Source organism: Pangasianodon hypophthalmus, chromosome 3, assembly GCF_027358585.1.
Source record: "Pangasianodon hypophthalmus isolate fPanHyp1 chromosome 3, fPanHyp1.pri, whole genome shotgun sequence".
Taxonomy (NCBI): Eukaryota; Metazoa; Chordata; class Actinopteri; order Siluriformes; family Pangasiidae; genus Pangasianodon; species Pangasianodon hypophthalmus.
The window spans coordinates 29,432,045-29,449,040 of NC_069712.1; the positions used below are offsets into that span (position 1 = coordinate 29,432,045).

The following is a 16,996-nucleotide window of genomic DNA, read 5'->3' on the forward strand; positions in this document are numbered from 1 at the left end:
ATTGTTAACAAATCCAAAGTTTGTAAATTTATTGTACAGTTCTTAATACTTAATGTGTGTGTGAATGTGAAGGGATTGTATGGTGTTGTCAAACCATTTTTGCTGCTTTCATCTGTATACAATGAACAAATAATTAACAAACACACTACTACTAACAAGCTATCAACCTAAAACACTAAGAAGAAGCAGAATAAAAACAAGATAACCTAACACATCATAATTCTTCCAACTGTGCTTTTAAAAGCTGTATTCTAAAAGTATTCCATATATATGTCATTTTGAAATTTGAATTTCAGGGATTTATATTTAGGGCTCTGAATTTTTCAAATCTGAAATCTCAGGGTTTGGATTTTTTAAATCTGAAATTTTAGGGTTCTGATTTTTACAAATCTGAACTCTTACCCCTATAGCAATTTCAAACCAAACAAACAAAAAAAAACAGATTCAAAATGTAGATGGCTTAACTACACCACAGGAAAAAAAAAGAATTTATACATTTATATAATTCCAATGTTCAAAATTTATATTCAAATACTTTTGTCTGCCTTCAAGGTGCATAGTGGTCTAGCTAATGAATTTATGATTTCATTCCACCCCTGCATCAAAAAGATAAGGAATTAACTGTTAGACACACTGTGTCTAGGAAGCTAAAATGCATGAACATCATCTAAAATCCACGAGTAAACAGAAAATTTATTTGTTCTAAGTTTTGTCAGTCAGTGTGTTATTTCTTCCATGAAAAATGTAAAACACTTTACATTTGAGACATAGAATTTCAACATAAAGACTTCAGGGGTGTTAATGTTTATACACACACACAATTTATGCGCAGCTCTTAAATCCACCTCTTAATGCTCATCATCAGAATGTAAACACTTCATTGTTTTTATTTTATCCTGTATGGATCAGCTATGAACACATCTCACTACAAGCCGGGAGAGTGTTTCTAGGATACAGTCAATACTGAGGAAATGGGGAGATACACAGAAGTGATTGTGTGTATCTGTTTAATGAGCACACACATACACACACACACACAAAATCCTGGTCATCTATAAATGTTTCACCCGCACACCTTAGACTTAGTCATTCACACTTTCTCTCTGTCTCTGTCTCTCTCTCTCTCACACACACACACACAGGAGTAGCTCCTCATCCCTCAGGGCATTTGACTTATAAGAAGGAGCCATTACTGTCAAACTCCGAGGCAAGAGTCTCAAATGCTGATCCCATCTTCACTGTGTCTTCCACTGTTCTGCTCCATGCTACAGTTTCAAATTTACATACCTCGAAACAGCAGCTTGTGTTTTTTTCCTCCGATGTGATTTAGTTTTACTCTCCCAGCATTGACAGCCGTGTCACCATCACCATCCTCAAGTGCCCGTTTCTTGGATTTGCTTTCTAGCCAACAGAAGCAAAACTAATGTTCATCTTGGCCCAAGCCCAAGAACAGGCACTCTTTGCAATTATACTGCAGAGAGGAATAAAAAGAAAAGTAAGGGAGAGGCCAGGTGAAACAGCACTGCGTACAACAGAGCCACATTCTCAATTTAGCATGGAACACCTGCACGCCATGTTAAATGATGTGCAGGGGTGTGTGTGTGTGTTCAGCTGATAGATGAATAGTTCTCCTAATTCATCCATGAATGAGTACCTACATAGGGCTTTTTGAACACATTCATAAGCATTGCATAAGTCTTTTTTAAAGAACTGCTGAAGAGTTTATGAAAAGTTTGTCAGAACCTGTGAGGTATATGTGCCAGAAGAGAGAGGAACTATCGGTTAACTTTTAGGTAGATTGATCAAGATTGTTATTGTAATTGTTTATACTTACCTTGCATGTTACTGGTTTATATTTTACTAAGAATGCATTCCTGACTCTTTCTAAAAGATGCACTATAATGGCCAAAAGTATGTGGACACCTGACCATCTCACCCATATGTGGTTCTTCCCCAGACTGTTTCCACAAAGTTTTAAGCACACAATTGTCTACAACTTCTATGTATTCTGTAGCATTAAGATTTCCCTTAACTGGAACTAAGAGGCTCAAACCTGTTCCAGCATGACAGTGCCTCTTTGGATGAAGCGAAATCAATGAAGACAAGGTTTGCCAAGTTTGGTGTGGAAGAACTCGAGTGTCCTGCACAGAGCCCTGACCTCACTAATGCTCTTGTAGCTTTATGGGCAACTCCCTACAGCCACACTCCAAAATCAAGTGGAAAGCCTTCCCAGAAAAGTGGAGGCTGTTATAGCTGCAAAGGGGGGGACAAACTCCATGTTTTTGGAATGGACACATGGGGGTGTGATGGTCAGGTGTCCACATACTTTTGGCCATATAGTATATGTGCGTGTATATATCATATCATAATAAAGTTATAAATGCAGATTTGATCACCACTTCAGTTTTAAAATAATTTATTTTAATTTATTTATTGTAATTGCTTTATAAATTAATTCAGTTTTCTAGGAATAGTTCTGAATGTAAATGGGCCAGCATCATGTCAGTTGAAAAGCATTCAGTTTCTCTTTGCATAAGTATTAGATTCAGTTAATTTATGTATCTAAATTCATGGTACGGTGAAAGATGGACACTTCATAGAGGATTGCTCAATACTGCAGATACGTGCTGTTAGTAAAGGCAAAATAACAACCAAGATAAGATTTAAAAAAGTACAGTAACAGTCTCAAAACAATCAACTGAGAGTTCGTTTCTAATAAAAGCAATATACGTCAAAGAAGTGTTTGGATTTTGATATAACTTTTACATCTCCTACTCCAATACTGCTTTATGAAAGATTTATGCAATGCTTATAAGCATGTTATTAAGGCCCTATGTAGGTACATTTCAAATAAAGTGTTACCTAATCTCCTGATCTAATAACTGAAATCTGAAATTTTGTTGTTTTAAAAAGAGCTTTTTTTGCTGTGTTCTTTTTTTCTCCCAGAAACCTGCACTTCAGCCCCTGAAAATCCTGCAAAGGAAAAAACTACAGAAAGAAGTGACCCAGGTAAGATTTGCCTTTGAAATATTTCCCAACACTTTTAAGTGATTATTAATGGTGCTATAAAATTTGCACAGCATGATAACTTAGTCTAGATACATCACAAAAAAACAAAAAGAATTGTTCTTCTTTCTTATTTAAAGTAAACATCATGTTGTCATTATAAGATAAGAGTGGCACACTGAGCCAAAAAAAAAAATTAAAATAATAATGATCAAAAATCAGATCGTTGTTTGGTTTAGTTCTGGTAAGCAGTGGCACATTTTGTATGTTTGACAGCCGGTGTGTATGAAGGTACAGAAGTGCTCTGAGTTTCTGCAGGGTAGCAGTGTAACGTGGTTACAGCAGTAGTGGTGTCTCCTACTCTGAGAAGCAGGTTTCTGTAGTATGAGTAAGGGTGGGTCCAAAGTATGGATCTCGGGAAGTTTCTGTGGTGTCCCAGCCAGACAAAAAAGTGATGAACCACTGGAGTGAGGAACTTGGTGAACAGCAATGAATGGAAATGCATTTTAATCAGCATTTTGAAAAAGCTATTGGTGAGGTAACCATCTGATCATACAGCATGACTAACTGTGATGTTGCTAGTGGTTATCCTCCTGACTTTGAGCCTGTATATACGTCTGTATTTTGTATGCACACTTAATATCAACTTGACTTTGTTTTTATCCTACAAAAGCACAATATTGTTCAGTCCAGTTCTGTTTGTTAAGAATTTCAAGCCAAAATCATTGTTTCATAAGAGTACTGAATCCAGCCCTGTTCAAACTGCGCACCATTAATGACTACAGTCCAGACATACGTTTGATTTATACACGGTAGGACCAAGATAACTTAAAGGTCCAAATCCTATTATCCTATCCTGATTGTAAAGAGCGAGGAAGTATTCTAATTCATACAACCCCAAGAAAACCTATGAGCCCTAAACACACCCTCTCCCCAACCTCTGCACAAATGAGTACGAGTTAGCTTGTATGAAGTTCCTACAAATTTAAAATCATCACACCATGACAACATAATACATTAGGTAATGACCCCAAGTGATGGATGGTTTTGTTTTCTTCATTTAAGATAGATGTGTGCATGTTGTGTCTGAGTGAATGTGTTGGACAGCGCCATTGTGATCTCCATTAACATTATCAAACAGCACCACTCAGCCCATCAGCATAGTTCTGTTGTTTTTTATGTGTGTGTGTGTTCCATGTTTTCCATTAGCATGTTTTCTCACCTTTGCCTGTGTGCATGCAGTGCAAAATGGATGGCCTTCACCACTGCCACATAATCCACTCAGGAGTACACACAGATGTTAGCTGGAACCCCACAGATGAATCCTGCATCCCATTTATAGTGTTTGTGTGTGTGTGTGTGTGTGTGTGTGTGTGTGTGTGCGTGCACGCTCTGCCAGAAACAGCATGCTTAAACCCAATGCAATTAAAGACATTAGACTGAACCAGCTGCTTCATCTTTCTCCTAAAATTAACTTGTGTAACATGTGGGCTTTAGTAGTAGGTCAGCTTTTTCATCTGTATTCAGAATGTCATTTGTAATTCATAAGATGTCAACAAGGGACGAACAATTACAAGAGCATTTAGTGGCACTCTGAATAACATGAACTGTGAATCTCAGGCTTTTGACTGAAACCCTGAAGCAGTGAGAAGCAGCAGCTGAGCTTTTAGTGTATAAAAATCACTATTAGTCTATAATTTAGCCAAAGTGCAGGTGCAATTCTACACACTCAAATCTCAACATGATGTTATCCAAAAAAATAAATAAATAAAGCCAAAGGACTGAAATTATAATGATTTAACATTTTAAGCTGTTTAAAATAGGGAAATGCTCATGTATCTATTCTGTTACATTTTATTCTGAATTCAAGGAAAACTGCACCCTGAAACATATTCAATTAATTTATATTAAAATACAGTGAAGGAAAATAAGAGTTAGGCCATTTTTGGATGTATTATTTAACATACTGCCAGTGCATGTAGCCACTTCAAATTTACATACATAATGTCTCATTTGTTAATATTAATAGTTCCTCTTGGAACCTGTTCCTCAGTTCCTCTTCAATTCCCCAAGCAATAAGAAACGCATAAGAAATGTAGTATTTACAATACAGAATACACTCAATATATTTCCAGTATACTGTATCAATATATATGAAACTATATGAAATTATCTTTACAGGTATGAAAACATGTTAGGCCACATTCAAGGCATTCTGACATGACACAGCTAATGAGCTATCGTGTCTCTAGGAGAACAAGAGTTGTCTACATTTAAATCCATGTTTTTTTGTTTGTTTGTTTGTTTGGTTGGTTTTTTTTTTTTTTTTTTTTTTTTTTTTTTTTTGGTAAAATGATTTTTTTAAGTAAATTAACCTTGGTACCTGTGTGACTTGCTGCAGTCTAGCTTTATTTTGTAAACTGCCATAATATGGGAGATTAAAGCACAACGTGTAAAGACACAACAACGTAGTACACATCTGCTTATCTATAGTTATGACATATTACTGGATAATATACTGTTTTCCAGACTACTATCTTGGCCTCTGCCAGGTGCTCTGACTTTAGCATAGTAGAGCATGTAGCTAATAGTAATATGCCAACCTTTTTTTTTTTTTTTTTTTTTTTTTGCATTTTTACACTTGGTGTTTTACTCCAGCAGTTAAGAGACATGTTAGAAGAAATTAGCCAGTAACTGGACAAAATCAGCTTACGCAGTAAATGTAATGTAAAATGTAAGGTTTTAATTAGAAATCTTGTTAGCCAGTTAGTTTGCTAGTTAGCAAGACTGTTTCTCGATCCTGTACCAACTCTGTGTATGTATAGAAGTCTAAGATAAGAAATTATTCCTGATTTATAAAAAGAACTTCTCTAGCCAGTTTTCTTTTCCGCTGTTGAGTCACACTAGATGCACAGCTTGACATAAGCGTGCACCATTAACTTCTCTATTCTGTAAGGGTCACACTGACCCATTAGAGTGGAACAGTATTAATACTTTTTTTTCAGGCTTGACTCAATTTAGCTAAGAATTATATGGGGAAAAAGTTGTTTTTTTTTTTTTCTTGCTCTTATATTGTGGCGATCTTGTCCATGTCATTTAGACCCGAGAGTAAGAAGGAAAAATAATAATGACTGTCTATAAATGCTGAAGCATGAAAAGAGCATGGCTGTATTACTATACTGAAAGGATTACTGCCAGTATTTCACATTTCCACACACAGACAGAGAAGAAAACAGATTTTTCAGACCTAAAGAAACCCTGGGCTGGCTGGTCATGTCAATACCCAGTCACCAAAACATCACAAGACACATTGAGCTTCCACTGAATGACAAAAGCTTAAATCTTCATCCCGCTATGGCGCACACACACTCTCGACTCACAGCATGTAGCTATCTAGCTGGAGGAAGCAGAATGTGACAAATCGGAGCTTTAAGTCATGCTGATCAGTCTTGCTAGGGCACTCACCCAATTCCCTCACACTAGGGCAAGGAAAAATTATTCCAAGCAGGTTCAAACTGAGACTATTTTACCATTTAACACTCATTCTCTGATCAATAAAACCTCCAGTTGGTTCTGAAACAAGTGTGTAGAGCAAGGCGCATGGGTAAGAGTGTGAGAAAAAAATAAGTGTGGAGTTTTTTGTTTGAGGAGATTGCTAAACGTGCTGCTTCACATGCTGATAAATAGTTATTTATGTCAAATGGAAAATAACTGGACATATTTTTCACTCACCTCAAAAGTAGCTGATCCACACAAAGCAGCTTTACAGAAATCTGGATATAGATTTAGATGCCTAATGGGCAAGAAAGAAGCAACAGTGAAAAGGAAAAGCCCCTAAGGAAGAACGCTTGAGATGAATCAGACTCAAAAAGGAACCCATCTTCAAGTGGGATTTAAATCATTACAGCATACATTCATATAGAGAAAAGCCAAACAGTACTACATGTACTGAAAGGATACTGAAAGGAGTGTGCACTAAGTTCTTATTGTGAATAACAATCCTAGGATAAGCATAAGACATTTATGAGTCTTTATGTTCACAGCAGTCGGTTATGTCAGTCTGCAGGATTACCCATTGACAAATTATACTGTAAAATGTGCAGTTATCAATATACAGTGATTTTCTGTCTGTATATTGTATGGGATGGGAGAGGGTTTTGAGCTGTGTAGGGGCTGTGAGCTTTGTAGGAGAAATGAGCCTCTATGTGAGATATCCATCCACTCACTTCCACGTACATGCTCTGAAAGCAGAATACACGATGGCAATGGCGTCATTAGCAAATATTTAATCTGTATATATGGTTTTATCTGCATATATATTGATTTTTAGTTATTTTTTAAATATTTATTTGTATATTTTTTATGATATATACACATACACACACACACACACACACACACACATATATATATATATATATATATATATATATATATATATATATATATATAAAACGTGCATAACATATTTACATATTCTATTTTTAAGGAGTAAAGTTTTTACAGAAAAATAACTGTATTCTAAGTGCTGCTTTTTTCTGTTACAGACCAGGCACATTGTCAAAAGCCGGTAATTCAATCTTTGGAGTTACTTATACGTGCGTGTGTTTGTGTGTTAAAGTAGAGGATGAGAAGTCAGCAGGAGAGAGCAAACCCAAGCAAGAGAAAGAGAAGCATGATGAAAAGAAGGGCGATTCAGAGGAAGGCGCTGGTGGTACTGGTAAGTTCTCCACTAATTTCACAGATAGACTTCAAGATCAAGACAATATTTCTATTAACATACAGCAGATTCAAACTGACAAATTTGATATCTGTAGACAAATGTAGACAAATTTGAAACAGTCAACCTCTGGGAGATTCTTTAGGCTTTTTTGCATTGTTTCACACTCTAAAAAATGTGCTCAGAATCTCGATATTTTCACACACAAAGGTGTGGCTTCTTCTTTAATCTGAGCTTTTCTGTAGCATATCTGCTTTGTGTTAGACTGCTACATGGCTGTGTGTATGAAGGCATGCCCTCACTCCTTGCCTTGTTTCTGATAGATAATTCAAACCCAGTCAAAGATATCGCTCTTCTATTCATAAGCAGCATTCAAATTTGTCTCTGGGCGCCATTATTAAAAATGATAACTGTAATCTGGCTGCCTGCTGGCCATGCAGTTTGGATTAGTTGGGCTTGAAAGGGCTAATAAAATAGGCAGAGGCTGTTGGGCTGTTTGAATTATGGATCAAAACAGTTTGAGGACTGAATTAGAATAGGGGTGAGGCAGATTTATCAAATCTTTAAATTTGTTAATCCTACTTACCCACTCAAGGGGTTGAGAAGGAGAAGAGTGCCAGAGAGAAGACTGAGAATGCTCCTGCTGATACAAAACAAGAAGATGAGGAAGGTACAATTCCATTTTTTTATTTAGAACTTAGACTTATTCAAGATTTATACATGTACATTTATTCATTTGGACCATGCTGCAGGGATTAACTGTGGGATTTGAGCCAACGGTTTTTAGTTACTAGTATAGAACTTTTCACTGATGCACCTGATGTCTTGAAAAAATTTTACAAATTCAAATAAGCAAGAGTGATGTGATTGGAAGCCATAAGGAAAGGTACAAACTCTAACCCTGTCCACTCCCCTGAGACATTCCCCAACTGAAACACAACTGACACAACTGAGCAGTTGAGGGTTAAGGGTCTTGCTCAAGGACCCAACAGTGCTAGTTTAGCAGTGGTGGGATTCACAAACATTTGATCGGTAGTCCAAAGCTTTAACCCCTGAGTCTCCACTCCCACAAATATAATACGTGCTCTTAGGTTGTATTAATTTGCTCTGGCAAACTGTTCACAAACTGACTTTCCGACTGCAAAATTAATTGATTTTCATTGACTCCAACCTCTATTTTGCACCTAAATTGAGGCAAAAATGCAAAACAAATAAACTCTGCTATGTTCATCATGTGAAGAGACGGTCCTCCATTGACACATTACTAAATCTGCTTACGCCTTTATTCTGCATGTTTTTTTTTTTTTTGCAGGTGTGGTCACTTATACCTACACTCATTAGTCCTAATTTTTGTCAGGTACAATATAGGTGACTTGGTAGTAGTGCAGCAGTGTTGGTGGGATTTTTAATCATCTTAGATGCACTGTTGAGAAACAGTCCACCAGCCAGTAATATCCAGTAACAACGGTGCTTCTCACACAGGCTGCAGTCCGCTCAATGACTCTGCAGCACACAAATTAAAGTGAAGCTCTTTTATCCTGAAGCCACATGTAAATAAATCCGGCTTTGCAAAGGGCGAGAAAAGAAAGAGCTGCAGAATTGAAAATTGAGTCCCGTCTCTCTCAGACAGGTGAAGATTTAAAGTAATGGCCCCAGAGCCTCAGTGGCTTTAAATGAGTTCGGCCTTCGCTCTCTGTTGAACAAAGTGCATCCAGGCCCTGATCATATATTACTGTTTAGAGGACACACCATGTCTTGAACTGTTTGTAGGTTTTTTGTTTTTTTTTTTGTATTATTTTTAGCTTTTTATCAAATATCAGTGATTTTAGGACACTTGCTCTTGATATAGGTGCTGTGCAGATGTGGATCTTAGATGAATCTTTATTATGTGTGTCATTTTAACATAGGAATCTTTCACTGGGATCAATCTGTGATAGACAGGACTGAGTGGTGTGTGTGTGTGTGTGTGTGTGTGTGTGAGAGAGAGAGAGAGAGAGCGAGTGTGTTGGCGGAGAGGTATAGGGTGTTAAAGTCGAGCTAAGTGTGCGTGGGTGGAAACCTTGAACAGACAGGAGCGGAAGCAGGCCAGCCACTGGTGACATGTGCACGCTCGCTTGCTCACTCACTCGCTCACGTATGTACACACACTTACACCAAGCTGTCCATATGCCTTAGAAACAGAGATGCTGCTTGGATTTATTCCATTTATTCATTCTTCTTCTTTTTCTGTCTCTCTCACCCTCTTTCTGTCTGTACCGTCTCTGTTCTCACTGCCTGCTGTCTTTGTGTTTGCACTTTTCTCAGGAAGGAACATTTATTGTGCAGGAAAGAAGTGTATATAAAACTTTAATTAACTTGTTTTAAAGAGCCAAAGTAAACATATTAAAACATTAGATTTATTTTTTAGGAAAACAAACTAACTTTTACCACAACATTACAAGTAATTATAAACAGAAAGTACAATGTGTCTGTTTAATAAATGAAATTGCTGTAATATATGAGGAATAAAACACTTTGGACGGACTGTTATTGAAAAGTAATCAAGTAAGTCTGCCTTGCACCAGGCCACATGACACCACCCCATCATTGATTGTTTTCCTCTAACAGGATGCCTCCATATGCATTATTCTTTACTTGGTTTTAGTTGTAAACTTTAAACCAATTGGTCACAACTGTATAACAATGCTATATACACTATTTGGCCAAAAGTATGTGGACACCTGACCATCATGCCCATGTGGTTCTTCCCCAATCTGTTGCCACAAAGGTGGAAGCACATAATTGTATAGAATGTTTTTGTATGCTGTAACTTTGCAATTTCCCTTCAATGGACCTAAGGGGCCCAAACATGTTCCAGCATGACAGTGTCCCTGTGCACAAAGTGTGATCCATAAAGTGGCCTGCACAGAGCCCTGACCTCAACCCCACTGAACACCTTTGGGGTGAACTGTAACACCAAATGCACCCCAGGTCTCCTCGCCCGACCTCACTAACACTCTTATAGCTGAATGCGCAAATCCCCACAGCCACACTCGAAAATCGAGTGGAAGGCCTTCCCAGAAGAGTAGAGGTTATAATAACAGCAAAAGGGACCTAAATTTGGAATGGGGTGTTCAAAAAGCACATATGGGTGTCATGGTCAGGTGTCCACAAACTTTTGGCCATATAGTATATATATTTCCATGTTTTTATTTTTACTTTAAACCAGTTAGGAAATGCAGAGAGAATTAATAAACAGATTCTTTCCAATGTAATGAGACTTCTGAAGCAGCATTCTTTAACTGATTGCTTTTATACTTGTCATAGATGAGATTTAGCTTTGTGCAGTAGTAACTGTACCTGGGTGCCCTGCATTTTTCCCTACAGTTCAGGGTATGTATGAGTATGAGGCAATACTTTTGTTGCAAAGTAGGTACGTGTTAGATGTTTTTTTCCACAAATGAAAATTTCTCAATTGTTACGGGCCAAGTTTTTTTTTTCTTCCCCTGGCATTGAGTAAACTAGGCAATGTTAGCACACTCTCTTGCGCTTTGCCTGAATTTCTCTGCTGAGCTGACCTGGAAAACACAGCTCTCAATCACCTGATGGTATAAATATTTTAATGATATTAGTCCTGTCTATTAAATTCAAACCATCATTGAACCAGGCATGTTTTTTTTAATATAGATTATATTATAATATACTTTAATATAGATTGTCGAGCCATAGGAAATCCTTTACAATCCTGGTGAAATAATGACATGAAGAGTGTAATCTGTGTGCGTGACATCAGAAAACTTTGCTCTTCTTAAATGCGTTCCAGCAGCCATTTCTATTTCCCGCATGTTTTTAGGTTCTGACTTCATTTTTATGTGAACAGTGGCAAGTAATATCACTGGTCAATTGAATTAAAGAGACTGAGTTGACTTCTGACTCTGTAAGCAACTAAAGTGTATTCCTGTTATTTCTGTAATATTCATTTCCGATTTCTCTAATGTAGATTTTATAGTGGCCATTTTTGAGATTGGCAGTTAATGTTATTATTACTACTGTATTACTTGCAGTTTTGTGCATGGGATAGGGGTCGTTAAAGTGGTTTTCACATAATTGGCATAAATTTACCACAGCTCTTTCAAATCTATTATCTTCAGTAAGATGATCAGTGCAGGCATGCCGAAAGGTCCAAGCACAGCATTAACTAAAGGTCAGATGTTTTCATCTTTTGTGCGATGCTCCACAAATTCATCTCTGCATCACAGAGCAGTGAAAAGCATGAAAACGATGTAAGCTATAACAGTCTGCAAGGATTTATTTTTGCTTAAAAAGAAAAGAGTTATGATGACTATAGTGCTGTAATAAGTTTGGCTGTAAAGCATATGAGAAGGAAACTTTCATGAGGTAAGTAAATTCTGTTAGTTCCTGCTGATGGTAAGTGAAGCTTTCTCCTGTCTTTCCTGCTTTTTAAATGCTTTTTTATAATAATAATATTGTTTTTTTTTTTAAAGAATGTATAGTATTCTCTTTAAGTAGTAATTTTTTTTTACTGACCTGAAGTTAATTGTGGCAAACCTATTTAGTTACAAAAATAGATGTACATAATATAAAAATTATATATATATTTTTTACTCTGTTGATTAAATAGTAGTTCTGGCTTTACTGCAATAAATTCATAGCCATGCTAGAGGCCTTGAAATGTTTGTCTACTCTTTTGTCTTGTATCTTTGGAGGGAGTCTCATGTTTTTATATTTCTTTTATGAAGCAACAGAAAAACAATTAATTAAAAGACATTCTTCTGTATATATCCTTCTAAATGGAGCCTTCTGTAATGAATAAGGTAGATACTTTAGTATTGCATAAAGCAAAGGTCATAATGAGCATATGAGAGGCAAAGGAGAACGGTAAACATGACTGGAAAATTGAACCCATTTATTTCAAGTGATCCTACACATCAAACATATGCCTGCATTTTGTCCTTGGAGCATGAATACAAATAAGTCACCAGGAAGTGTAGGCATTGTAATCTGCATAATACTTTGAGGTATCTGTCAAGAACATTCACAGAGATTTTTGCCATTTATTTCAACATCAACATTAAATTAAATGGGACCCATTTCCAATCTTGTTTACCCTTCTCCTTTGCCTGCCATATTCTCATCCTTCAATACTTTAGTGGTCCTTTATGCACTATTGAAGTATTTACCTCATTCATTACTGAAAGCCTCATATATTTCTTTTAATGAACTGTTTTCCTAATGCTTCATTCAGTTCATGAGCCTGTCAATGTACAACTGATAGAAATCAGTAATACAACTGACCACAGCTATATGTCCTTATACATTTAAGTGGCCCTCTAGAGAGAAACTTTAGCTGTCTTTTTACCTTTACATGGCATCTTGGTTAAAAGTCTCCAACTGCCCTGAAAGCAAAAACTACTCCATTCATTCCTAGAAAAAAATGTTTTCAGACTAAAGAATTTCTTTTTTTTCAGTATTTCCAAATACTGAAATTATTTTTAATGTAATGTTAAACACAGTTAATTAGCTGCTGTTTAAAGATTATAGTGGGAGTTTGTGAAGGACTGGGGCAATGTCCTGTGTACCGAAAGCCCCTTCTCCCAGAATCTATGGTAGCTGGTGGAGTTCTTCCAAATTAGTTACATTTACATTTATGGCATTTGGCAGACGCCCTTATCCAGAGCGACTTACAATTATCTCATTTATACAAGTGAACAGTTGAGGGTTAAGGGCCTTGCTCAAGGGCCCAGCAGTGGCAGCTTGGTGGTGCTGGGATTTGAACTCTCGACCTTCCGATCAGAAGTCCAACATCTTAACCACTGAGCTACATGCTTTTCAGACTCAAGACATTAGATATTTGGAGAAGCTATGGAAAAAGACTTTTTGGTGGCCTTAAAAATCTTTGAATCTTAAACCTTAAAAGTCTTTGCAAACCCCTTTTAGGGGATGTGACGTGGCTAGAGACGTTGTTGGCACTAGACAGGGTTGAGGTTGTGTGGCTAACATGCCTTTTCAATGTTGCATGTTAGCTAACTAATATTCTGTCTCTTATAAATCAATTTGAGACAAAGCTCTGTTATCAATACCTGTCCAGGGGAGATGTAACTAAATCAACCTTTGGCTTCATGTTTTTCAAACTCAGCACAGGAGGTATTTGGAGAGGCCATGGAAAAAGCTTAGCGGGAAAAGTCTATAACAGGGTTCTGGAGATAAGACTCGAGTAGTTGAACCTAGGATTCAAAGAAGGAATGCAGATCTTCCCAGGCCATGGAACAGTGGAACTGCTCTTTACTCTTGCACAGTTTTTTTGGGGGGTCATGGGAGTATGCAATCCAGTCTACATGTTTTGTGGATTTTAGAGAAAGCATATGACCATTTGCTTTGACATCTGTTGTGGAAGGTACTGGAGGATTAAGGGGTGTCTGGGACACTACTTTGTGCAATCCAGTCTCTGTATGAGGGCATTTATAATTGTGTCCGCTTTCTTGGCATTAAGGTAAAAATGTGGGTTTAAGCTGAGTATCAGACCCTGTGTCGTCGTCACTTCTGTCTGTGTTTTTCATGGACAGGATGTCAAGAGGCAGGGGTGTCAGGTATTGGGGGGGGGGGGGGCTAGTGGTTACATCCGTGTTTTTTTTTTGTTTGTTTGTTTTTTTAACAAATGTTGTTCTCTTGGCACCTTGGACCTCCGATATGCACTCAAACAATTCACTCCTGAGTGTAAAGTGGCTGGGAAGAAAATCAGCACCTCCAAGTCTAAGACTGTAGTTCTTGCTGGAAAAGAGTGAGATCCTCCCTTAAGGTGAGGGGAGAGACCCTTCTCCTGGTGGCAAGTAAAAGGTTGAGGAACTTGAAAGTCCTGGAGGGGCTCTGCTCCTCCGGACTGAGAGGAGTCAGCTGAAGTGGTTTGGGTAGCTTACAAGGATGCCCCCTGGTCTGCTCCCGCCAGAACTGTATCAGACATGTCCCACTGAACAGAGATCCTAGAGCAGACACAGAACCCACTGGAACCACAGAACCACAGTTGTCTTGGGAACGTCTGGTGAATCTGTGGCTGGGGATGGAGATAGATAACTGTTGCCACTATGACCCCCATAAAGAAACGTGTAAGACAAAATGAATGAAAAACAAAACCTAATCAAGTGTTCGAAAGCAGCAAGGAAAACAGTCTCTTAATAAAAAAAAAGTTTTTATTGTCTATTTATAGATTGATCTAGAAAATAATTACTAGCGACTGCTTAAAACGCAAAATGTGAACATAATAAACGCACCCCACCCACGAACACATGATAGAGCCCGTCCACTTTCTGCTGATGGACTTGAGATTACAAACCCATATACTCTGGTCATTTGTGTGCTCCTGTGTCCCAGTGGCCCAGTTAGCATCAAAGCTAACATGGGGAAGAGAAACCTCTTAGCTGTGTCCCTGAGTGGAGCTTTGAAGATCTGCTTTTGATCAGCACCTTCGTCTGTCCTGCTGCCTTTTAGGTTGAGATTCAGGGGAAAGATGGGAGGAATACATTGGGAGAATACTTCATTGAATGCAAGCAAGGGAAAAGAGTGAATTGTAAGGCGTGTGATTTGTGTCTGATTATGCAAAGAGCAGGGTTTTGTCAGGCTTGATTAACATATTCCTTTGTCTTGGTTTTGTTTCTCAGCCCCATACACTGTATTATACACCCACAACCTAATGGTGCCTGCTGCATTTTCAAATTGAAGAGACTTTTTAAAATTAAGGATGCACACTCCAGACCTTAGGATATTCATGACAGTGAAATCATTAGAATTTTTAATTAATGTAGCAATTGCCCCATGCTGTTTATACCATATGGATGCACTTTAGTCTCTCAGTCCTGTTCTTCCACCAATGTGTCTTTTTTTCTTGTCATTTTCTTTCCAAAGACCAAGTAACAAGCATGAACAGCAAGGAAACAGACAGTCAAGGATTACTGGAGACCATGGAGGTAGAGGGTAAGCCTCAGCATAACCCCTTTTTCTATCTCTCCATACAAATGCAAATCTGTCTCTAGTATGATATGAAGTGCAATTCCCATACTAAACTTTCAACAGTTATATCAGCAATGTTTATTTTATACACATCCAAATTTTAGTTAAATAATCTAGGTGCACTGAAAGGTTAGAGCTCTCTCGTAATTTCAAATAATAAACACCTGTAGCATTTTTCATGGGCTTTTTGCTCATCTCTGCCTATAGTTCTACAGAAAAATGATCTGTGATTAATAATAAGTAACAGATTGTAAAAATGTGTAACTAGTGTACAGAGTGAGAGAGTAGTGTGGATGTAAATTGGCCAAGATTCAACCACATACCCCTGCACTGTGCATTTAAACTGTCATTATAACAAATAATGCTCGCCGGTTAAAACATAACCATTGCCTTGTGGTGAATTATGTCTCTACTTATCAAATACAGTCAAGCTAAGAGCACATTGGGGTAATTATATAAAAGACTTTTGCTTTCACATTGCAAGCATCACCCCCAATTTATCACTTTTCTGACAGTTTGCTTGCTTTTAGTGCTTGAATTTTTTTCCCCCTTGACATTTCTGCTTGCTTCCTGAACTCTGACCGTAAATATCAGTGCTCCACCAGGTACAAAGATTTTCTTGGCAAATTTGCATTTCTTTTGTGTTTTTACCTGTTTAAGCCCTCAATCTCACAGACAGCCTATGGGCTTGCATAGCTAGTGGCTTTTCACTATGCTAAATAATTCAGGGAGTGTTGAGAGAGGGCCTAGCTACCTGTGACAGCTCAGTTTAGCAGGTATGTAGGTCACGCCAAAGCTCAACCTCTTTTTGCATCTTTATGTTGCTTTCCCTTCTCTATGACTTTTTCCTCTGTATTTAAAGCTCCCTCTTTCATCTTCTTACTCTTATGCTTTTGTATGCAAATGGTGCATTTTTGCTGTACATGTGGTAGAAGACTGAAACGTTAAGTTGCTTAATCATCATATCGTAAACATATACAGCACTTCAAAGACCATTTAATTTAAAGTAGTCATTTATAGCACTCCGAACATTATTATAATTTTATATATATATATATATATATATATATATATATAGATGAAGGTGAAGTGAATAACACGGATTATCTCATTACATGGGCACCTGTCAAGGGGTGGGATATATTAGGCAAGAAGTGAACAGTCAGTTCTCGAAGTTGATGTGTTGGAAGCAGGAAAAATGGGCAAGTGTAAGTATCTGAGCGACTCTGACAAGGGCCAAATTGTGATGGCTAGACGACTGGGTCAGAG

At 37.6% G+C, this 16,996-nt stretch overlaps 1 protein-coding gene across 5 annotated transcripts in view; it reads left to right on the top strand.

The window, feature by feature from the left end:
* The window catches only part of macrod2 (mono-ADP ribosylhydrolase 2), a 549,845-nt gene that overhangs the window by 516,544 nt on the left and 16,305 nt on the right, over positions 1-16,996 (top strand). The window contains exons 14-17 of one of the 5 annotated variants that reach the window (XM_026939313.3): positions 2,947-3,009; positions 7,628-7,726; positions 8,322-8,396; positions 15,623-15,691. In XM_026939313.3, coding sequence (XP_026795114.3) covers positions 2,947-3,009; positions 7,628-7,726; positions 8,322-8,396; positions 15,623-15,691 — 306 coding nt within the window. The remainder of the gene's footprint in view (positions 1-2,946; positions 3,010-7,627; positions 7,727-8,321; positions 8,397-15,622; positions 15,692-16,996) is intronic. The other 4 variants (XM_026939314.3, XM_053233012.1, XM_034302907.2 and 1 more) reach the window with 4 other exon arrangements.